This window comes from Cervus canadensis, chromosome 15, assembly GCF_019320065.1.
Source record: "Cervus canadensis isolate Bull #8, Minnesota chromosome 15, ASM1932006v1, whole genome shotgun sequence".
In the NCBI taxonomy this organism is placed as follows: domain Eukaryota; kingdom Metazoa; phylum Chordata; class Mammalia; order Artiodactyla; family Cervidae; genus Cervus; species Cervus canadensis.
The window spans coordinates 60,308,186-60,333,504 of record NC_057400.1 but is presented as its reverse complement, the minus strand read 5'-3'; the positions used below and the strand labels follow the sequence as shown (position 1 = coordinate 60,333,504).

The following is a 25,319-nucleotide window of genomic DNA, read 5'->3' as shown; positions in this document are numbered from 1 at the left end:
ACATGCATAATTTTTATGTTTGATTTAATAGATGCTTGAACATGCCTCATCTGTTTCATTTCTGTATCCCCAGATTAAATCTCAACTTCACAAATTTGTATAACCACCAGAAGATGACTTGTATACTCTATAAATCCACAGGCTGAAAAGAAAGTATTTGGTATCTTTGAAGAAATGTGCCACAGATCCATTATAAAATCTAGTCTTCAGTGTTTTACTGATCACTTCAGTTTCCTGACCTAATTAGGTTTTCCCCCTCAAGTCTATTTTGTTTTTGTTTATTTGTTGTTTGTGTGCTTATTTTTCAGGTGAACCTGATCCGCATAAGAACTCAGATCTAGTAAATGCCGAAGAAAAACATGCTGAGACACATTCATAGGTTTGAAACACCTTAAAGACATCTTTCATTATAAGTATGGGAGGTAATTTTATTTTTTAGATGAAACATTTATTTCTGAAGTGGATGGTTTGGAGAGTATCATTAGAAACAAAGTTATCTTATTTGAATATCCTTTTGGATTCTTTTCTTTTAAATCTCTATTTTCTGAGGCAAACCCTTAACAGGTAAGCTTTAAATATTTACTGTTTATCTTTTTAAAGGATTCTTGACTTACTCATCAATAAAAATTATATTTACTGAGACCTTTTAGTCCTTTAAAAATAATAAGCTATATCCTATGGGGAGATTTAATTCTGTTTTCTTTTACTACTTCATAAAAGAAATATGAATTTTTATACCAGTTTCCTTTTCCACTTCATGTAGGAAATATGAGTGTTTACATTGGGTGATAATAACAAAGCAAGTACATATTATAAAACATCAATATTTGCTAAAATCCATGGACATTGCAGCAATGATTATCTTTTTAAAAATTCAACTTCTAGGGCTCACCTTTGGTTTACCAAATTACCAGCTCTGGGAGTGATGCCTTAGGAATCTGAATTTTTGATAATTTGATCTGTTGCAATTTCTACATACTGAAGTTGAGAACCACTCACTTGGGCAGAGAAGGTGCAAGCAGCTAGAAAGGAGTTAGAAGGGAGGAATGTATTTTTATAGTGGAGATGTCTTAATGTCTGTTTAAAAATTATAAAAATGAGTCTTGCTATTGGCTTGATGGTGGAGGCAAGAAAAAATGCTAAAAAAAAAAAAAAGAAAGAAAAAATGCTGCAGGTACCATATCAAGTCTTTGAGATGTTATTAGTAGCACCTCAAATGTTGCTTTAAATCGATGAAGTTAAAATGTGATTAGCCATGACCGTTTTGTATATGCTGCATTTAGACTTACTTATGGCAAAGAAGGCATTTTTTAAAGGAAACAAATTCACAAGAAATCATGAAGCTATATTAAAGCTACATATGCCTAAAAAGCTCTGAGTTCAGGTCCCATTGCAGTCACAGAGGAATGAACAGAACTCCCAACCCCCCTATTTTATATAGTGAAAGTGCCTCAGCATGGTTGCAGCTGCCACCACTACAGTGAGCTGTTTTACAGATGTTTTCCACTGAGCATCACAATAAAGGGAACCTTGCACTATGAAAAAAAAGAAAAAAATGTGGTTAGCTTTTAAGACGAATCATTTCCCAGTATTCTTGAGTCAGTTGTAAGATTCTTGAATCGATACTAATAGTTTCACTAATAGCAACTATCAGTGTCAGGCACTGTGATGAAATCTTATATTTAGTCCTATCAACAGTTCCAGAGTTGGTGACTGTGATTAATAGTTTACATATGAATTGCGGATAGAAATCAAATCACAAAGTGGATAGAAATTTTAAAAACCAGCTCTATATTAAAAATTTTTAAGATATTGTCTTATATTGAAACTCCAATACTTTGGCCACCTGAGGCGAAGAGCTGACTCATTTGAAAAGTCCCTGATGCTGGGAAAGATTGAGGGAAGGAGGAGAAGGGGACGACAGAGGATGAGAAGGGGACGACAGAGGATGAGATGGTTGGATGGCATCACTGACTCAATGGACATGAGTTTGGGTAAACTCTGGGAGTTGGTGATGGACAGGGAGGCCTGGCATGCTGCAGTTCATGGAGTCGCAAAGAGTCAGAGACGACTGAGTGATTGAACTGAACTGAACTGAGCTTGTATTAGTTAACAACAATTTCTCTCCATAACCTCCATCCAAACTTTAGACACACACACACATATACACACAAAAGAGATAGGAAGAGAAATTCCAACTGATATAAAAAGAATATCTATCATTTTCTGATAAATCTCTTATTTTTGTGAGGTCAGTAAAGTCCAACCTGAAATTGCCACACAATATTTGATGCCTATATGTGACTAAAACATGATCTTCCTTTTCATTTGGATTTTATTTCAGGATAATGAAAACAGCACTAAAATATTCTAAATCCTCAATTGTTCACAAATCTTTTTCTCCTCTTTCAACACACACTCAGAACAGGCCATTTTATGAACTCATATAAGAGACGAACATAAATTCTGAGCTAGGAATTCTAGCCACATAAATACACTCAAAGTTGTTATCAGAGATTTTCGCCAGTGCTTCTGCCATTGCTCTTTCTCCACAATTTGGCCTTCTTCAATCAAACCAGAGAAATTTTAAGGCAAAAGTTGGACATTTTCAAATTTGTATCACTTTCAACCCAGTTATTACATAGGCAACTATGCAATATATGTACAGAACATGAGGCATTTTAAAATTTTACTTTCTTGCTTTGTTTTACACAGAGTGCTGTAACTACAAAACTTTCAAGCTGCTAAGTAAAACGAAAGCAAAAACAAAGTTATAGAAAAATATTTTTGCAGCTCTGAGGCTATTTAGATTGTCCTTGTTGTTTTAAATACTTGGGAACCAAGTGAGAAGAGGGGCTGCTCAGAAGTTGTAGTTGAAGTCCTGAGACAACAATGAAGCATCAGAGCCCTGACTCTGTGACCTGATGAACTCTTCATTGTAACTCTCAAGCGGGGAAACCACAGCGAAACCTGTTCCTGAAAGCAGTGAACCCGCCTGTACCCACCACTGTTATTGCAAAGCACTGAAGCATCACCCACATGGGGGTCATCACAATGCAAGTCACACAAGACCGATGATCCAAGATGACAAGAACCTCCAGCCCTTGCTGGAGACAGACACTAGAACTGAGAATGAGATTTGCCTTCTGGGGTGTTAATCTCATCAGGATGTAACAAAATATATTACAGGTCAAGGGATAAGTGACAAGAAGTGTGTGTGTGTGTGTGCGCACATATGTGTGTGTGTACTCAAAACTGTCTGTGAAAATGGAAGCCCACACTTCTGCACAGAGAACATTGTTTGGTGTGAATTTATAATTTTACTACAAACTGCAGCCATTGGAGACTGCTTCCTTGTCATGTTTTGCCTGAGCATGTGCAGAGCCTTGCCTTTGTTCCAAATTGAAGAACTACCTTTATTTGTTATTAGCTGCCAAGAAAGGTCAAGCCCAAGTAGGTGATGTAATTTTCACTGTACAAACTCTTCAATGATTGTGAGACTAAATGAATTTGTTTTTGTGACAGGTAGAAATTAGATGGAAAAGATCAAGAGTAGTCATCAATTAAAGAAGAAAGTGAAGGTGGATATGTCCATCCTAATGAGTTTTCTGTCGCACCTGCTTCTTCCCTGGGTTCCACAGTGCTAAGCAATATTTTAGAATGGATGCAATCAGAAGCTTTTAAGTCTAAGTAGTGGGATTTTATAACTCACAACTTAGATATCTTTTCATGTGTAAGCCATATTCTATATGCATATTAGGTATGCATTATTCTAATTTAAGATATATTTGTGCATAGACTGTGTATAAGATGCTTTTAAATGTTCTGTGAATAAGGTCCTTCGCTTTTGTTTCACCTGAAGCATATGTAGAACACAGATAAATAATTGCGTTGTATCGTAGATATTATAATGCAATTGATATTTTAAATGTAAGCAGTAAAGATTGATCTATAATGATGTGTTGCAGGGAAAATTTATAGATATGTACATCATGGTGACTTTTTGTCCTTTAACAGTGGATTTCTTATTTCTATTTATGGAGAAACTGCAATTACTGCTTTTAATGTCTTTTTTAAGGTAGCTATTTACAAACCAGAAAATATTCTGCATTTAAAATAGAATCTGACTGTCTGGGAAGTCTAATTACTATTGTTCCTATTTGAGCCAGTTGTTTTTCATTAAAGGTATAGAATCTCTCAACAGAGAAATAAATGGAAACACTGCTTCTGAACTGTCATAGGAAACATGTCCACTTTGTTCCTATTAATACTTAAAGATATGTAGACTTTATAACTAAAACAATATAAGAGTATAATGAAGTCATTATTTTCTGTATATGGGTTTTAACCTAATTTTCCAGGCTATGTAACTTATAAGGCACTGTGACAGAACTTCCAGGGAATCCGAGAAAACATGCTTCATCCCTTCAGAAGAGTTGTCATGCTGTTGATGCATTTATTCCTTTTAAACTAACCTCCCTGTCTCACTTCCTCTTTCCCTCCTTCCATTTCCTGTCTTTACTTTTCTCTTCTGTATCTTTCTTATTCCCTCCTTCATCCCTTTAAGACAGCCACTGACTTGTCTTAATTAGCAGGAAATTAGAGGGAGGGTAGCGCTGCCCATCCCTTCTTGCCAACATGGTGTGGAATCCATCCTGAAGAGAAGGATGGATAAATTTAACTCCTGAGCCTTAAATGTTTTGCTTAGCATTGTACCTTCAGCTACCCAACATATATCTAACAATTTCTAGGCCTTTTTATTTAAGCAGTATCTCTTTTATTTAATTTTTAACATGACAAGCTACAATTCTTGTGTTTTTATTCTGCTGTAATTTTCCATATTTCCTATTATATATGATTGTTAAATAAATCTTACTGGAGGGAAAATATTGTGAACCATTTGGTGCCTGATATAATTCGATTTGGTAGGGCATTATAAAGTTGATGAAATCAGGGAAAACCAGAAGTACATCATCCTAAAAATTGATATGAGTTCTATCAGAAAGTGATTTTTACTCAATGAAAGAAATGTTCATTGAACATGTATTATTGCACCTATTATTTGTGTGCTCCTGGCTAGATGCATGTGCATATAGGATTCTGGAAAGCTGAATCGTTACTCTAGAAATTTCCTATTTTATAGAGGAGCAAATCTATACACATAAATAACTAAAATGCCACATATAAAGTAATCAGGTACAAATAAAATGCCCCCCTCTGGGTATTAAAGGAGGTAAACACTGCCCTTATCTTCAGGGCTTCCAAAAATGGATGGCACATGAGTTGACATTTCGATAACAAATAATAAACAAAAGCTCATATTCATTGCCTATTTTCTATATACAAGCTCCAGGTAAGCACTTAACAAATCTCTAATCCTCAATCATCTGGTAAAGTGGGGATCAATATGAGTAAGGAAATCATGTCTCAGAGAAAGAGCCTTGTCTAAGGCTATGTGGGTCTCCAGACTGGAGCTGGTTCTAGAGCTCTCTGGCAGCAGAGGCCTCTTTTTCTTTCCACTGCATCTATATAAGCTGCGGCAGAAGCACAGAGGGGAAGACAGTTCTGTGAAGAAGAATAATGTGAATAAGGTAACACTAGAGGAAAAAAAAATGAAGAAGTAAAGAGTGTCACGGTAAAGAACTAGAGAGTTTTAATTAACTCAGTTAAGAGGAACTGGCTCAGTATGTGTCACCTCTTAGGCTGTGTCTTCATGATGCTAAAGCATTCTCTATGAAAAATGTAGAAATTTTAAAAAAAAATGTAGAAATTCATCTAATCATCAGATACATGATTCTTAACTTTCTACTTTAAATATGGTTCCACGATAAATTTTCACCTAATATCAAAAAGCTTTTGAAGGTCATATTTTAATTTTGAAAATAATTTAATTTTGTTTAATGTGAATATAAAACACATCTTTCCTTTGGAAGATACATAAAGCCTTGCATCCTCTGTTTAATTGCTCTCCTTAAATATCACAAAATTTATCCAGCATTTAGCACAAGCTTTAAACAATAATGAAAATATATACTTTAGAGTCAAAAAACAAACACCTAATGATATCCCACATTACATCCCTGTCCTTTCTTCAGAGATAATTCCAAATATTTAAGACACAAATTCTATATATGGACCAACATGCATATTTAAAGCTCTTTGGGGAACTATTTGTCCTTTAGTAGCATTAATAAATTTTCTAAGTTATTTCCTTACCAGTTGTGATGGTTGGCGAGCTTCCTTTGCCTCTCAGGCTGATAGGTTTTTATCTCTAACAATTAGATAGTCAATTATTTAGTTCTTGTTATAGTCTTACTGCTGCATTATATTATCTCTTACATTATCTCTTTTATTCCCTATAACTGCTCTTTGAGGATGTGTTATCCCCATCTTTGGATGAGGAACCACGACAGAAGAAGGTAAATCATTTGTGTAGCTCATATAGCTATTAAGTTGAGGACCCTGGATTTGAAGTCTGAGTGTGACTCCCTAAACCACTAGACGGACTGTCTTTGGCCAATGTGAGAGGATCAGTCCTGTCTTCTCCACTCACATTATCCATTACTTTCCTTTTCTAACCTTTACTCCATCCTACTCTTTATTCTCTCTAGCTATTTGTCCCTAAAAGCTACCACTCTGAGAGGGCAGAATTTCTACCGACCAACAGCAGGGACAAGTATGCTTGGGTGACCAGTGAAATCATGTATTACAGCAGAAAAGGCACCTTTGAGTTCTCTGGATGGAGGAATTATTACCCATGCTTAATATGTGACCTTAAATTTTTCCTTTTCAGATAACCAGTGGTATTCAGTCCAGACCTTTGCTACTGAAAGTGTGGCCCCTACTTGGGAACTTCTTAGAGAGGAAGAATCTCAGGGCCCATCCAAAACTTTTAAACTCTAATTGGCCTTTTAAGAAGACAACTGGTTGATTTCTATACATATCATTGTTCTATATGTTAATCAAATATTATGGAGATAGTTCTAAATACCTACCAAGCACTTAGACATGCAGTTTTTCCACCACACTAGACAAGAGCTCCAGAGTTCACACTCTCAACACTGTTCTACTCCCTCAAAACTAAAGCAAACCAAACCCCTACAAACTCTTCTTTTTTTTTTCCATTTATTTATATTAGTTGGAGGCTAATTACTTTACAATATTGTAGTGGTTTTTGCCATACATTGACATGAATCAGCCATGGATTTACATGTGTTCCCCATCCTGAACCCCCCTCCCACCTCCCTCCCCATCCCATCTCTCTGGGTCATCCCAGTGCACCAGCCCTGAGCACTTGTCTCATGCATCAAACCTGGACGGGCGATCTGTTTCACAATTGATAATATACATGTTTCAGTGCTATTCTCTCAGATCATCCCACCCTTGCCTTCCCCCACAGAGTCCAAAAGTCTGTCCTATAAACTCTTAAACTGGACACAGTTACGATTTCTTCAGTTGTTGAGAAGCTTGCTATGACATAGCACTTGGGTTGATTGAAAGTTAAGTTATGTTGTCTCTATAAGCATTAATGACCCATTTCCTTTTTTCTATCAAGAGAGCATTGCATGGTTTAGATCTTTACCTTCTCACATGTGTTCCACATTTGGCTTCTCTACTTTCAGCTCTTTTCACTTTTTCTTTTCTGCACTCTGTTATTATATTGATTTTTGTATCTTACATATGTACGTACATGAAGTCACTCAGTTGTATCCAACTCTTTGCAACCCCATGGACTGTAGCCTACCGGGGTCCTCAGTCCATGGAATTTTCCAGCAGGAGTACTGGAGTGGGTTGCCATTTCCTTCTCCAGGGGATCTTCAACACAGGGATTGAACCTGGGTCTCCCACATTACAGGCAGATGCTTTACCATCTGAGCCACCAGGGAAGCCCATTATTATATTAAATCTCCTTAATTCATTCTTTGGAACTACCACTCTTCTTCTCAAAAACAGTTTATCCCTGTTTACACCAGGGGTCAGTAAGCCCTTTCTGTTAAGAATCAGGAAGTGGATATTCTAGGTTTTGCAGGCCACTCCCATAACACTGTCTTTCCTCCTCTTCTTCCTCTTTTCCTTTCCTATTTTTACAAGCCTTAAAAAATGTAAAAAGCAAATATAAAGACAAGGTAAAAGCCATTCTTAACTCGGGGGACAGGAGTGGTCCATCAAACTAGGCCCCCTGGCCTCTGACACTTGCTTCTTTTCAGATGGAAGAGTTTGTACCCTAAAGAGTAAGCTGCTGATGCCACTGTTGTCATCCCCAGGAGACGTAGCTTCCCCGGGGCCTGCACAACTACCCTGAGGAAGAGGGCGGTGATTATTTCCAGTTCCCCTGGCACCCAGGCACAGCCCGGGGAGCAGTTTAGTAGGGCCGGCTCCACCACTGGTTCTCAACAGTGAGAAGGCTTCAGCCTCACCTGGAGGGCCTGTTAAACTGCAGATTGCTAAGTCCAACCTCCCAGAATGTCTGATGAACTACGGACAGGTTTGTGACACTGTACAGGAGGCAGGGATCAAGACCATCCCCAAGAAGAAGAAATGCAAAAAGGCAAAATGGATATCTGAGAAGGTCTTACAAATGGCTGAGAAAAGAAGAGAAGCTAAAGGCAAAGGAGAAAAGTAGAGATATACCCATTTGAATGCAGATTTCCAAAGAATAGCAAGGAGAGATAAGAAAGCCTTCCTCAGTGATCAGTGCGAAGAAATAGAGGAAAACAATAGAATGGGAAAGACTAGAGATCTCTTCAAGAAAATTAGAGATGCCAAGGGAACATTTCATGCAAAGATGGGCACAATAAAGGACAGAAATGGTATGGACCTAACAGAAGATATTAAGAAGAGGTGTCAAGAATACACGGAAGATCTATACAAAAAAGATCTTCATGACCCAGGTAACCACGATGGTGTGATCATTCACCTAGAGCCAGACATCCTGGAATGCAAAGTCAAGTGGGCCTTAGGAAGCATCACTATGAAGAAAGCTAGTGGAGGTGATGGAATTCCAGTTGAGCTATTTCAAATCCTAAAAGATGATGCTGTGAAAGTGCTGCACTCAATATGCCAGCAAATTTGGAAAATTCAGCAGTGGCCACAGGACTGGAAAAAGTCAGTTTTCATTCCAATCCCAAAGAAAGGCAATGCCAAACTACCGCACAATTGCACTCCTCTCACATGCTAGCAAAGAAATGCTCAAAATTCTCCAAGCAAGGCTTCAACAGTATGTGAACCGAGAACTTCCAGATATTCAAGCTGGATTTAAAAAAGGCAGAGGAACCAGAAATCAAATTGCCAACATCTGTTGGATCATCGAAAAAGCACCAGAGTTCCAGAAAAATATCTACTTCTGTTTTATTGACTACACTGAAGCCTTTGACTGTGTGGATCACAACAAACTATGGAAAATTCTGAAAGAGATGGGAATACCAGACCACCTTACCTACCTCCTGAGAAACCTGTATGCAGGTCAATAAGCAACAGGTAGAACTGGACATGGAACAATAGACTGGTTCCAAATAGGAAAAGGAGTACGTCAGGGCTATATATTGTCACCCTGCTTATTTAACTTATATGCAGAGCACCTCATGAGAAATGCTGGGCTGGAGGAAGCACGAGCTGGAATCAAATTGCAGGGAGAAATATCAGTAACCTCAGATATGCAGATGACACCACCCTTATGGCAGAAAGCGAAGAAGAACTAAAGAACATCTTGATGAAAATGAATCAGGAAAGTAAAAATGTTGGCTTAAAATTCAACATTCAGAAAACTAAGATCATGGCATCTGGTCCCATCACTTCATGGCAAATAGATGGGGAAATGGTGAGAGACTTTTTGTGCTCCAAAATTGCTGCAGGTGGTGACTGCACCCATGAAATTAAAAGATGCTTGCTCCTTGGAAGAAAAGCTGTGACCAACCTAGACAGCATATTGAAAAGCAGAGACATTACTTTGCCGACAAAAGTCTGTCTAGTCAAAGCTATGGTTTTTCCAGTAGTCATGTATGGATGTGAGAGTTTGACTATAAACAAAGCTGAGCACCAAAGAATTGATGCTTTTGAACTGTGGTGCTGGAGAAGACTTAAGAGTCCCTTGCATTGCTAGGAGATCAAACCAATCAATCCAAAGAAAATCAGTCCTGAATACTCATTGGAAGGACTGATGCTGAAGCTGAAACTCCAATTCTTTGGCCACCTGATGAGAAGAACTGACTCATTTGAAAAGACCCTGATGCTGGGAAAGATTGGGGGCAGGAGGAGACGGGGTCGACAGAGGATGAGATGGCTGGATGGCATCACCGACTGGATGAACATGAGTTTGAGCAAGCTCCAAGAGTTGGTGATGGACAGCGAATCCTGGTGTGCTGCACTCCATGGGGTCACAAAGATTTGGACAAGAATGAGGGACTTCACTGAACTGACCTCCCAGAGAGTCTGATACCATGAGTCCGGGGTAGAGCTTGAGGTGATACTGATGCCATTGGACTAGAGATCTCACCTTAAGAACTCTGGTTTACAAATGAGCAAGGCTTAAACACTTTAGCGTAGTATTCAAAGTCCTTTGCAGTCTAAGCCCAGCCTATCATTTTAGCTGCAGCCTTCACTACACCGCTCACCACTCCTGAACCTCAGCTCTGCCTCTGCACATGATGCCTCCTCGGCATGGACCTTGCTACCCCCTTTTGCCACCTTTACCTCTCCCTGTCCCTCCTTCTAAGGACCTGAGAACAGAAAGCTGCTTCTCCCAGAAAGCCTCTTCTCATCACCTGGTCAGAACTCTCAGACCTTCTCTGGATGAACACATCTCATATCCCTCTGTGCTACTTGCAGTTCTCCATTTCATGTGTTTGCTGCCAGATTTTAAGATAAAGAAGCACTGAAACTTACACACAGTAGTAAATATTACACATTTTCAGTAAATATTCATTAAATAAATGAATATGAATAAGTAAATGAAGGTAAGAAGGAAAAGTTTATTTTTGTTTGTTCTGATATGTGATTGAGTTAATCTTTTTCAGATAACATCTCTAGTTAATTCAACCAAAATGAGACTCACTTTTCAGGCTTTTTATATCTACATAATTCCAAGAATCCATTTGTGTTTTTTTTTCCCCCCTCAGAACAGACAAATGGCGGGGGGCAGGGGAGGGATGTGCATTAATTCTTAATAGCTTGCTAAAAGCAAACCTGGATACAAGAAAAACATTAAAGTCTCCCCATCTGTCTCTTGTCTACCATTGGGGAGATGGGTCTGCTGGTGCAGACATATGAATTATAGCTAATCTTACCAACTTTACAAGGAGAAAAGCTCACATTTCCTGGCTGATTTTCTATAGCATTGATGATTCTTATGGGAAACATAAGAGCTTCAGAGCAACAATGGCCTCAATTCATAATATGTCTTCGGTAATTGGTAGCTGTCAAGCTTTGTATTTCCTAACTTCTCACCACAGAGACTTTGGTAGAATGGCAAAATAACAGTGAAGAACATTTAAAGGACCTAGACTGTACTTGACACACTGTTGGTTCTAAATTAACAGAAGTTAATATTATTTTATTTTTATCCAGGTGTTGTTATTTCTTGTTGAATTTTATGTAGAAGACCTGAGGCAAGAAATATCTCATCCAAAGACTGAATTTGGCCTTTAGTTCAATTTTAGACTTTGTTGATTACAGTTTCTGTGATCTTGGCCTCAATTTTCTCACCTATGAAATGGAGATAGTAAGAGTACCTATTTTATAGAATTACTGGAATGATTACATGAAATGGCCCATGTAAGGTGCTAAGAATATCCACTGACATATAGAAAAGCTGAAATAGTACGAACTATAAAAATAATAATATCAGGAGCTCCACCTCAATCCTTTAAAATGAATTATTGCTTATAGTTGCAGGATTTTGACTTCAATAGCAATATCCTAAAAGTCCACATGATGGAGAGGTTGTTCCATGTGAAGAGTAGGCCACCTGTTTTATAATAGAGGTCAGCATTTATGTCCTTGGCTTTTAGAAAAGCAAAATTACATATAGATATATTGAAATACAGTTTGACCTATATAGACAAATAACAATATTGATATATGTGGATATTCAATTTTAGGGACTTTATAAAATGTAAATATTGAAAAACATGAACATAAAGATAAAATAACTATAACCTTTAGACTTTCTGAATGGAGTGTTAAATAAAACACATGATTTGACAATCCAAGTGTACTTAGAAGCAACAGTAGCAGTTTCTCAAAAAAAAAAAACAAAACCCTGCAGGCAAACTTCTCATTAACAAAATTTTCAAAAAAGCTCTCTTTGGTGGAAACTAAAAAGGGAGGAGAACTTTGATAATGTGGAGATTGTGAGAGAAGAGCAGATGTGTCCACTAAATGTGGTAAGTCAGATGCCTTCTAGGAGCCAAGTGGGTCAACAATGAAACTGTAATCTTACAATACACTGGAGACAAGAGGGCCACTAGAAATAGCCATGGTGCAGAAGACACATTCAGCAGGAAATGACTTGGCAGGTGTGGACAGGAACTTATTAAGAGCAAGCTGTGCGGTCAGGGAGGGGAGAGAGGAGGAGCTGGTCTTGCCTCTGCCTTGGGCTCGCTCTCTGGCTCCTTCCTCTTCCGCCTCCCACTCTGCCACAGTCCTGCACCTTTGTTTTGTCTAGTTCATTCTGGGTCTCCCTCCATTCCCACCCAGCTTTCTCTTAGAAAATAATTTGAAAACAATAACTTAGGGAAGTATTTATTTTAAAGAAGTTTTAATTCTGTGTGCTTAATCTAATAGCAAATGGGTTAAATCTCTTTTTGCCCTTTAAAATAAGCTCCATTTTTATTTCAGTGTGGTTACATTATGTACATGTACATACACAGTTGTACACATATGCATATATTTTATGGGCTTCCCCAGGCAGCTCAGTGGTAAAGAATCTGCCTGCCAATGCAGGAGACATGGGTTCGATCCCTGGGTTGGGAAGATCCCCTGGAGAAGGAAATGGCAATCCATTCCAGTATTCTTTGCCGGAAAATCCCCATGGACAGAGGAGCCTGGCAAGCTACAGTCCGTGGGGTTGCAAAAAGGCAGACAGGACTTAGTGACTAAACAACAGCAACAATAATGTTTAAAACACCAGACAAATGTAACAAATAAATGACAATCTCAAATAGGAAATTTATGTCCCATTAGGGCGCAAGAAGAAAGATGAAAGCAGCATCTGGTAATGTGATTAGTACGATTAGGGAAACACATCTACAGAACTTACGCTGCAGGGGAAATGTAATGGGAAAATACCCAATTACTGCAATGCCTTGACAAGTGCTAGTCTCTAAAAAATAAAGGAGAGAAGATATTCTCTTATGATTCTTGAAGAGATCTTTAAGCATCTGCAAGTAATTTTTGCAAAGTTCTTATTGTTCCACTGCTTTGATTAATAGTTATACCGTTGCAGAGGTTATAGTTATACTGTAGCAGAGGAAAGACAGATTAATAGGAAATAAGTATACATGTACATTTAATATAAATTTTGCAGGACACAGGAATCTTCATAAGGAAATGAAGATCCAAAGAAACAGATCTGAGTGTTTTTTTGCTAGGATTGATGAAGAATGGACAGCCGTGGAAGAATATGACAGGTTAAGAAGTGTGAGATGGACAGAGGAAACGGGGAAACCTCTAAGGCCTGTGTGTTTGAATTCCTCGGAGGGTCCCTTTGTCTTCAGAGACAAGGATCCTTCTCCCCAGGTCCAGGGAGGACACCTTTCACGTGAGGATTTTAAGCCTGTTTCAGTGGAGAAGGACAGCGAGAAGGTCAGAGTGAGCCTCCTTTTTCTGTTTTCTCAGAATCCTCCAACTTAAAATATCCAGTATGCCCAGGTGCCATATTTGGGAGTAGTGTGTCCTGAATCCCATCACTACTTTTGAGAAAAATGGATTTTTAAATTCCAGCGCAACTCCTTCCTCAATTAGTTTGAGGAGAGAAGCAGTTAGAATATTGTTTGGTTCCTCCTTAAGCAGCATGTTGCTTTTTCAATACTGTAATATCTATAGTATATTCTCTAAAATTACTCATTTAGGTCTGTGGTAATTATGATTATTTACATTATTTTTACTTTTTCTGCAATATATAATCTGGGAGATGGTATGTGAAAAATTATCATTGCTCAAATTCTGGAAAAGAGATGGGGAAAGATAATTTGATAATAAAAAATAACAACTTGTGCAATTTACTTTTATTTTACAATTTATTAAAAATTAAGAAAAAGGAACAACTTAAAAAGATTGATGTCTTTTTTTCTCTAAGAGTAGATTGTACTTAGGATTGTCATAAACTTGGCAAATCTTTTTTTTGTAAGATACTAAAGACTATTTTTTAAGGGAAGCTTGGTGTGCTACAGTCCATAGGGTCTCAAAGAGTCGGACAGAGCTGAGTGACTGAACAACTACAAACATAGGAAGGGCTTTCCTGACGGCTCGCTCGGTAAAGATGTGCCTGCAGTGCAGGAGACGCAGGTTCGATTCCTGGGTCCGGAAGATCCCCTGGAGAAGGAAATAGCAACCCCCTCCAGTGTTCTTGCTTGAAGAATTCCATGGACAGAGGAGCCTGGTGAGCTACAGTTCAAAGGGTTTCAAAAAGCCCAACCTGACTAAGGGCCTAAGCACACATGCAAACATAGAAAAGATTTCTAAATGTGCCAAATACTTCAAAAAGAGTTTCAGATTTTCTTTTTTATTGGCCATAGGTCATTTTAGTTTGAAGTCAATGTCAAAGCATCAAAGTAAAACTCAGGTCCTTCTTCCCACCCCAGTCTCAGCAAAAGTATCCCCATATGCTTTGTGTATGAAATGTAGAAAACTTACTTCTAAGTCAATCTATAAAGCACTATAAGAAAACATGAAAGCCTATGGTTCCTAAGGAGGATAGGCTTTTTCATCCTAAAAACTATTACAACTTCTCAAACAGATCATAAGACAGTGGAAGAGTTTGTTGGACCATTGGTTCATTTAGGGCCACTTTCTTTGGACTGTAGTTTCCTCGTCTGTAAAATGAATCCTACCCATCATACATATTTAATGTGATTATTAGCTGAAAAACAGGTGAGGCCGCTTTATTAATTGTAAGGAACTGAGCATATAGTTACTAGCAGGATGGCAACAATAGAAGCCTTCTCATTTTTATAACTGACATTTGAATTGTATGTAGTAGACTATCAATATATATGTGTGTGTGTATATATATATATTTGTGGAAATAAATTGAATCAAAACCAATAGCATTTGAAAAGCAAAGGAATAAATAAATATAATGGAATTTGAAAAACAAGAAAGAAAATATATTTAAAAGCCTCCTTATTGTAAGAGAAAATCTATTGCGACCCCATGGACTATACAGTCCATGGAATTCTCCAGGTCAGAATACTGGAGTGGGTAGGCTTTCCCTTCTCCAGGGGATCTTCCAACCCAAGTGCTCAAACACAGGTCTCCCATGTTGCAGGTGGATTCTTTACCAGCTGAGATACAGGGAAGCCCAAGAATACTGGGGTGGGTAGCCTATCCCTTCTGCAGTGGATCTTCTGGACCCAAGAATCGAACGGGGGTCTCCTGCATTTCAGGCAGACTCTTTACCAACTGAGCTATCAGGGAAGCCCCTATTCCAGAAATAGAGAAACTAAAAATGAATCACTTAAAATTTACTCAAATTCAAGATGTCACTTTTGGCTATAGAGAGAAATAAATTGAAATGAAAAAGAACTTGGCAAATAATGTAGCATCAGTGATTAGCCAAAAAAAAAAAAAAAAAAAAAGAAGGAACAATTAATGAAAAGCATGTCAATGTTTATGTATAAAATATTGAAAGTACTTCAGAGAGCAGTCCTGGAGAAAGAAAATGACACATGATGATGGAGTTGGAGGTGATGGTGGTGATGGGTATTTGTTTTGCATTGGTATTTTTCCAAGCACAAGTAGGAACACAGCACTAAATCAGCTTCTGTTTGTTATCAACCCATTTTGCACCTGGAGGAGAAAAAGAAAATAATTATTACTTCAGAACACAGGGGGAATATTCCAGAGAATTTAATACCATGTCATGTAAATCTCTGTAGAGGGAAAAATCTGCTATGCATCACTTAAAGGCAAGAAACTTGTAATGCTTAGATAAATTATCCAATTGGAGATTTGTGAGAGGAAATTTTTCCTGGAAAGATTTCCTTTTAAATTTTAAAAGGATAAAAATTTATCACCAGTTTTCAGACCATTTTCTAAGAAGTCAAAAGAGAAAACAATTGGCTACAATGCTAATGCTGTTACATGCATGCATACTATACATACATGTAGTATATGTGTATTTCTAACTGAAACAATTTTGTCCTGGTGGCTCTCAGACAAGCATTCAAAGATACCCCTTTTCTCTTCTGATCCCATCTTCCTTTAGTGCTGCTGCTTTCCGTCTAGTCCCATCTCTTCTGTCCTTTGCTGCTTGTCTGCAGTTCCTGAAAGAGCCAAAGTGGGAAACAAAGGTCTTAGGGTTGGAAGGAGCCTCACATGATCATCTGGTTACCCCTCCCCCACATCATTCTTCACATTTCACTGATTAGGACTGGGTGCCTGGCTTCCCGGTCCATCACCAACTCCTGGAGCTTGCTCAAACTCATTCCAACGAGTCAGTGATTCCATCCAGCCATCTCATCCTCTGTCATCCCCTTCTTCTGCCATCATTCTATCCCAGCATCAGGATCTTTTCAAATAAGTAAGTTCTTTGCATCAGGTGGCCAAACTATTGTAGTTTCAGCTTCAGGATCAGTCCTTCTAATGAATATTCAGAACTGATTTCTTTTAGGATGTACTGGTTGGATCTCCTTGCAGTCCAAGGGACTCTCAAGAGTCTTCTCCAACACCACAGTTCAAAAGCATCAATTCTCTGAGATGTTAAGGACAATGAAAAGTACCTAGATGCCCATTGGTGTCTGGAGGCACAATTCCAGTTCTGAACATTTTCCTGCATGATGTATAAATAAACCTCTATCCATTGTTTGCTGGTTTTCTATTATTTGCTGTCAAATGCTTGTTCTAAAAATAATGAAGACTCATTTGCTGAACATACTCCAGAATTCTGTTATTTTTAGGATTCTAACATGATAATGCCGTATTCTCCTGGGGCTTGCTGTGCGCATTCCCTCAAATTAGCCTCATTTTTACAAAAAGTTAGAGGAAGGGGAAAATTTTGGTAAGTCATATTTGTAGATTGAGAAGAAAAGTGAAAATAAATCCAATACCATTTTAGTCTACTTTCTCCAATTGTTTTCTTCAAGTTACCAGGCTTCTTTGAGTTCCTTCCTTCACCTCCTTTTCTCTCTAATCTACTCTCATGTTCATCTTCTCTCTACAGACCAAGTCTCCATTATCTGCATAAATTAAGTATGAAATGCAGTGAGAGAAGTGGCCTGCACCAATGTCTGTATCCACAGAATAAGGGAGCCTCACACTAAACATCTAGGACAGTTCTATGGTTGAATGGTAGACTCTTTACAAAATGCAATCAGGCACCTGTGCATTCATGTAGATTATCTCATTTAACTCATACAACCTTGTAAACTATGTTTTTACCTCCATTGCTATGTGAATTCTATGGGATATTTGTAAAGTTTATCACCATAATTATTTACAATTTACAAAACTGAAGATGCTCTCCATCATTTTCCAAAAGCTCTTCTTACTCTGAAATTTAGTTCTTTAGAATATTATGAAGACTAATAATTTAATTTCTTCAACAGATTTCACATTTCAGTAACGTACACATTTTTAATGCAGGAGACATTAGAGACGTAGGTTCGATTCCTGGGTCAGGAAGATCCTGATCCCTGGGTCAAGAAGATCCCTTGGAGGAGGGCATGCTAACCCACTCCAGTATTCTTGCCTGGGAAATCCCATGGACAGAGGAGCCTGGTGGGCTACAGTCCATGGGGTTGCAAAGAGTCGGACATGACTAAAGTGACTTAGCACACATGTAGGCATGCATACCTACCAGCTTTGAAGACTGGTTTTTAGAATCAAGGACTTAGAAAACTAAGGACAGTTCTTTCCCATCCTCCTTTGGAAAAATCAAGTACTCAAAATTCCATGTAACCGTAAACACTTCAGTGTAGTTAGACATGCTTTTCCATTATCAGTTGCACTTTACATTGCTTGCTTTTAGATATGGGTAAATAGAATTTTTAAAGCAATGCAATGTAAGTGGTTTATTTATGAATTCATAAATCCATATTGCTTCTAAGCAGACTCTGCAATACTTGCAATTAAGTTGTTTGCTATGACAATACCCCATAACAGTGTTTCTGAAACTTCACTCAATTGTATATCGCTTTTGTGATTTTGAGGTATCACTTCTACTATGATTCAGTTCAGTTCAGTCACTCAGTCATGTCCAACTCTTTGTGACCCCATGAACAACAGTCCGCCAGGCCTCCCTGTCCATCACCAACTCCTGGAGTCTGCCCAAACCCATGTCTATCGAGTTGGTGATGCCATCCAGCCATCTCATCCTCTGTCATCCCCTTCTTCTCCTGCCCTCAATCTTTCCCAGCATCAGGGTCTTTTCAAATGAGTCAGCTCTTCGCATCAGATGGCCAAAGTATTGGAGCTTCAGCTTCAGCATCAGTCCCTCCAATGAACACCCAGGACTGATCTCCTTTAGGATGAACTGGCTGGATCTCCTTGCTGTCCAAGGGACTCTCAAGAGTCTTCTCCAGCACCACAGTTCAAAAGCATCAATTCTTCAGTGCTCAGCTTTCTTTATCGTCCAACTCTCACATGCACACATGACTACTGGAAAAACCATAGCCTTGACTAGATGGGCCTTTGTTGGCAAAGTAATGTCTCTGCTTTTTAGTATGCTGTCTAGGTTGGTCATAACTTTCCTTCCAAGGAGTAAGCATCTTTTAATTTCATGGCTGCAGTCACCACCTGCAGTGATTTTGGAGCTCAGAAAAATAAAGTCAGACATTGTTTCCACTGTATCCCCATCTATTTGCCATGAAGTGATGGGACCAGATGCCATGATCTTCGTTTTCTGAATGTTGAGCTTTAAGCCAACTTTTTCACTCTCCTCTTTCACTTTCATCAAGAGGCTCTTTAGTTCTTCACTTTCTGCCATAAGGGTGGTGTCATCTGCATATCTGAGGTTATTGATGTTTCTCCCAGCAATCTTAATTATTTAACTATGATTATTTAACTACTATGATTGTTTAACACCTTTTAAAAATATTGATTTAAAATATACTCACACTTTAAGCTTGTCTCATCCTAAGCAACAATAGCTTAAGGAATGGTGATTAAGTATCCTTTCTAATATATAATCGTATTTATAAATATAAAAATAACTTGTCCATGGCTAACCTAAAATCATCCATTTCCACAATATAGACAGCAGTGATATAATTGAAATACAATTTAAAATGGATTGTTTTGAATTAAAATTTAAAAGAATGGTGAAACTTTTTTAAGAACAGAAAATTGTCTGAGAATTTTGTTTATTATAAAGATGCTTACCCTGCACAACTCTGGGAAGAAAAGGGGGTTATAAAATTATTGTTTAATAGAAATAAATCTTGCCTAGAATTCTGCTCTACCCCTCTATACTCTCTGCTTCAGGTCCTCATGTGTAGAGGGATTTAAAAAATACTCAGCTAATCCAACTGACTTAATCTTTCCCAGATTCAGAGTATGCAATGCAAGAGTATCAAAGAACAAGTGGCCAGCATGGTAAGAAAGGACTGGGAGGAACTGATGAAGTATTATCTCAGAAAGGAGACCACTTAGCAGATGACACCAGAGTGTTCTTCATTATCTGAACAGATGTGATACGGGAAGGAGGTAAAGAGCAGCAGAAAGAGAGAGATTAACACACAAAAGAAGAAAGTTCCTTGGCTGGGTTTGGGATTCAGCTGGAGGCATTCAAGAGTAAGAGAAGCAATCTCATGTCTGTGCTGTTGTAGGGGGTGTATGAGAGAAGGTTTGGGTAGAGAGTCTCAGGTCATTTCTCATTCCAGCAGCACTGATAAACACCAGTTATTAAATACTCATTATGGGGGTCGCAAAGAGTTGGACACGACTGAGCGACTGAACTGAACTGAACTGATGCTGGGCTAAACTTTTTATAGACCCATCTCTTTTAATTTTCACAATTACCCAATAAGGGTAAGTAAGTATGATTGTACTCATTTTACAGATGGAGTAAAGACTTGGTAGAGGTTGAATTTGAACCCAAGTCAGTTGACTCAAAGCCCACCTACTAACCATTATATTACATTATAAATGTTGTCTGGGAAAGAAAAAGGTTTTGTTTTGTTTTGCTGTGTTTTGTTTTGGTCAGAAAATCTTTCAGCCAAACTGAAGCCAAGTTGTCACTGTGAAAAAATTTGCTGTAAACTGTAACTGTGTGAAAAGGAACCTAAAGAGCCATTATCTCAGCTGGTTTCCTTGAAATTTCTGAGAAAGTCAACACTTTTCCAAAGAAAAACTTAGGCTTGTAATTGTGATCTCCATGTTTTGGGGGTAGAGAATAAAAGAGAAGAAACCAGTGATTCTGAAGGAAACTTACTCTTTTAATTTTGATGTCTTTTTATTTTTAAAAATGGAAAACAGAAGAATCCAGAGGTCATGCTGTTTATTTCCCCACAATGTTGCAAAATCAGCAAAAGCTTAGGTTTCTTTTGCTTGTCTGAATCCTTTTGAAAAAACATTTATAAAAATGTCTGTTCATAAGAAGGGAAGGGCAGTTTTACTTTTTAGCACCTCAGGGTACCTCAGATAATCTCAAGGGGTATCGGGATGTTTTCCAAACACAAATAATTCAAAATCACCTAAATATGCACCTTAATCAGCTTTTAATCACGGAGAAACTTAGAAAATCAAATAAACAGTCACAGCAGGCGGTCTAGAAACTCCAGAAATTTGGGGTGAAACTGGCTTCACAAAAACAAAACAAGCCAGGGGGAAGGAGGGAGAAGAGAAAGAAAGAAGGGAAGGATGAGAGATAGGAAAGAAGAAAAGAAGAAAGGAAAAAAGAAGGAAACTTGGAATAAGTATTCATACATACTTGAGATACTACTTGTCAATGAGTTTTGCATTTATTTTCTTGGGGAAAATATCCTAAGGAAAACAATTGTTATCTCTATTTCACTGCCTTATAGATTCACCCATTTCCTTTCATCTATATATTATAAAACTCACAGTGAAAATTAAAAACAGTAGTTTTACTCCTTTGCACCTTGATACTAAGATCCCACAGTAGATTTCACATTTGATTTTTTCTTCCTATCTTAGTTTATCTCTTTACTGACTTTTGAGAAATCTTTTCAACTTAATTTTTTTAATCAATGAAACATTTGAACTTCACTAATATTATTAATGTGGGAGCCAAATTGGGCATTCCTTCACCTCCATCAGGCTTCCCAGGTGGCTCTAGCAGTAAAGAACTTACCTGTTAATGCCATTGAGACTTAAGAGATGGGAATTCGATCCCTGGGTGGGGAAGATCCCCAGGAGGAGGGCATGGCAACCCACTCCAGTATTCTTGCCTGGAGAATTCCATGGACAGAGGAGCCTGGAGGGCTACAGTCCACCAAATTATGTGTACAGATACTCTACATTATAATGCAATAAATAATTAATATTGTTCAGGATGCCAGGACTTTCAATTATCAAAGTCATATTCAGTAAATACATACTGTCTTGAAAAATCTTGCTTTGCACTGATGTTTCTCTGCCAGTTCTGCAGTGGAGAAATAATCTTTCCTCTATTTTCATAACACCCGGCAAAGTACCTTTTTAGAGATAAACTCATAAACAATAGTTGTTGAATTAATAAAAGCATGAATTAATGAAATTTCTTATGATAATAGATTTATAAAATCTAATTATTCATTAAAATGCAATAGGAAACACCTCATATTTCAAGTAATAGCCAAAAATAAGCAAAAGGGGAGATTTGGTATGTTTTATTTTAGAGTTATAATTTTTCTTTCTGAATAACTAGTGGAAGTGATAAAAAATACATCTCTCACAGCTTAGAAAATGGAGAGACTTCTGTGGTCCTTTAACCATTAATGTGTTGTTGGAGAGAAAAAGATGTTTAATATCTAAAGATGAATACCTTTTGATATTTTGAATCAAAAAATCTGGCATTTCTTAATCATTTTGAAATAAATACCATGTACCATTAAGTATACAGAAACGTGATAAATGCAGAGCTTAACTTAAAAGTTTAACTAAATTCCTCTGTAAGTTAAACCCAGACACGTACTCATGTCTAAAGATATTTAATATTTATTTTTTTTCCTTTAAAGTGATGCTATTTACATTTGACCTTAGAAGGCAAATTGTATCAGTAGGACATCAGGGATTAAGCTGGGCAGTATTAAAGTTAGAACACTCACATGTTTGCACATTTTCTATGTTGTTAAAAAGAAAAATCACTGTAAAATAAATACTTATTCTTTAATTGTAAGTATCGTAATATGAAACAATCTGTAGGTAGTTCTAAAGTTCCACTGAGGGGCACTTCCCAGGAGGTGTGTTACTATTGTATGAGTGTGGTGAGCAGAGAAGTCAAGCAGTGGCATTCCATGGGCTATTCAGAAAGGTTGATAGTTCAGTTATTCCCAAGAAGCCTTCTTGTTGCAGACCCGTAATTAATGGTCCCACTGCTGCACACTCCCGTTCACGCCTTCTTCCTCTTCAGGGAATGCGGATTCATTCTGGCCTTTCATATGCTTAACCCCTGAAATTATAAAAATTATGCTCAATTTATTTCTGGCAGATTGACTGCTTTGCTCCAAGAGATAAAGAAAATGACTGGAACGTTTTCATTGGTGTATATGTGTTTTCTCCAAGAATCTCAACAATCAATCCTATATAGACCTTTTAATTAATTCACCGAGGGATTAAAAACACACCCAGCCCAATTTCCATTAGAGACAGGCATCTTTTATAGTAATTAAACCTTCTTCATTAAGAATTGAATCACTGCCTATTAAAAACCTGTTAACTAAAAATCTGCTCACAGGCTCTTATTGTAATTTTGACTTATCACTTAGTTCAAATATTTCTTTTGGCATCCCTGAATTCTGTTACAATGAGAACCATTAGAACCTCAGGAACAAAGAGGTCTGTGTGCACCATTTCTGTAACTTGCAAACAAAAAAAGAATATTGTTAGTCTTCTTTAGGAATAAAAACATATGGATATGATTCTGAAACTTCTGTATTAAAAATTCTTCAGTCACTTCCCCCACAACCTACACAGAGGAAAACCATTGTCACATCTTTGCCTGCTATGTAAGTTTATATGACCTGGCTTCTACCTACCTATCTGGCCTTATTTCCACCAGCATTTCCTGCATCTCCCTCTAACAGTAATTTATGCCCTAACAGTGCTAACCTGCTCTTAAACATCACTCTATGTGTGTTAATTGCTCAGTTGTGTCTGATTCTTTGCAACCCCATGGACTGCTGGGCTCCTCTGTCCATGGAATTTTCCAGGCAAGAACACTGGAGTGTTCTAGCCATACTTAGCCATTCTCTTCTCCAGGGGAGCTTACCAACCCAGGGATTGAACCTAGGTCTCCTGCATTGCAGGCGAATTTTTCACCATCTGAGCCACCAGGCTGCCCACAGGTCACTCTAGGCTCCCTCAAACCTCCGTCTTTTTCTCATTCTATTCTCCCTGCCAAATAGCTTCTTCCTACTCACCCACCTGATAACCTCTCACTCATCCTGATCTCAGCTGGCCTCCTCTGTGAAGGCTCCCCAAGTTCTCCAAGTGAACCTCCTTGGTCTTTCAAATATTTCCCTCTGCTCTTGGATCATTTTCTTTTGTATCAATTACTTTATAGAACTGTATTTGTTTACATGTCTTTCTCACTAGAACAAACTTGCTGATGCCAGGATTACAGAGTTTCACTTTGGAGTCCCAAGCACACAGCCTGGCAAAAAGGAGGTGTTCATTAATATTGATTGTATAAATGATTGATGGAATTAGTAATGTGACACTTAAATATATGTCTTTGGAAGTTGCACACTAATGTATGGTCAGATTTTTTTCAAAATTAATTCAAATTTGGGGTGTAAATCATAAGGCAATTACTACAACCATTCTCTACAAAATTATCTTTCATTTCACTTGGGTCTATTCTGTTAAAACATCATACTAGCTGACACTTTGCATTATAGTGGTGCTTAACATTGAAAAGTTTATAGATATTATATTTTTCAAAAATTGGTTTATGAGATTTTCCTAAATATTTTTGAAAAACATTGTAGTTAGAATTTAAAAATGAAAGAAAGTCACTGCTCTTGTTTACTATGAAATGAAGAAACTGAAAAAGAGAGAGAGAGTGGATTTGCATATACTGTAGTCAGCAAGCCTCAGAGAACCATTTGACAAAGAATGACATCCTTGGGCTTGGGGGATTATCTTGAAAATATATTTGATTGGTTGTAATAATATTTAAATACTTTAATTTCATCTGCAAGCCCAGATCACTCACAGCCACTATAGAGAGAACTTTGTTGTTAACAAACGAAACTTATTTCATCTTGGTATAGATTACATAGGAGAAAAAGAGCTCTAAATCCTAAGGAGAAGGAAAGGGAGTTTAATGAGCATTCAATCAGTCACTCTGCTAGAGTCTTACATTCCTGAGTTACTAAACCTCACAATAACTACACCTAGATGTAGTGAAAAAAATACCTGGATAGAAAAAAAAATACCTAGATGGTGAAATTTAGATTCCAAGAAGATAAATGATTTGTTCAAGGTTACAAGGATAGTAACCTCAGTGACATCAGCAACCTCAGTTATGCTGATGATACCACTCTAATGGCAGAAAGAGAAAAGGAACTAAAGAGCCTCTTGATGAGGCTGAAGGAAGAGAGAGAAAGAGCTAGTTTAAGACTAAGTATTAAAAAATAATTAAGATCAAGGCATCCGACCCTATTACTGCATGGCAAATAAAAGGGGGAAAGGTGGAAGCAAAGACAGATTTCCTCTTCTTGGGCTCCAAAATCACTGTGGAGGGTGACTACAGCCATGAAATCAGAAGACGATTGCTTCTTGGCAGGAAAGTGATTACAAACTTAGACAGTGTGTTGAAAAGCAGAGACATTACTCTGCTGACAAAGGTCCATATAGTCAACGCTATGGTCTTCCCAGTGGGCACGTACAGTTGTGAGAGCTGGACTGTATAGAAGGCAGACTGTCAAAGAACTGATGCCTTCAAACTGTGGTGCTGGAGAAGACTCCTGATAGTCTCTTGGACAGCAAGGAGATCA

General features: G+C 37.8%; 2 protein-coding genes across 8 annotated transcripts in view; one reads left to right on the top strand and one right to left on the bottom strand.

Moving 5' to 3' along the window:
- Window positions 1-4,236, top strand: part of PDE1A (phosphodiesterase 1A) — a 376,209-nt gene extending 371,973 nt beyond the window's left edge. For 5 of the 6 annotated variants that reach the window (XM_043488084.1, XM_043488083.1, XM_043488080.1 and 2 more), the window contains 2 exons: window positions 309-422; window positions 2,716-4,236. In XM_043488084.1, coding sequence (XP_043344019.1) covers window positions 309-379 — 71 coding nt within the window. In that variant the 3' untranslated portion in view covers window positions 380-422; window positions 2,716-4,236. The remainder of the gene's footprint in view (window positions 1-308; window positions 423-2,715) is intronic. The other variant, XM_043488081.1, reaches the window with a different exon arrangement.
- Window positions 4,237-21,440: 17,204 nt separating this feature from the next.
- Window positions 21,441-25,319, bottom strand: part of PPP1R1C (protein phosphatase 1 regulatory inhibitor subunit 1C) — a 127,497-nt gene continuing 123,618 nt past the window's right edge. For both annotated transcript variants that reach the window (XM_043488362.1, XM_043488363.1), the window contains exon 5: window positions 21,441-22,768. In XM_043488362.1, coding sequence (XP_043344297.1) covers window positions 22,680-22,768 — 89 coding nt within the window. In that variant the 3' untranslated portion in view covers window positions 21,441-22,679. The remainder of the gene's footprint in view (window positions 22,769-25,319) is intronic.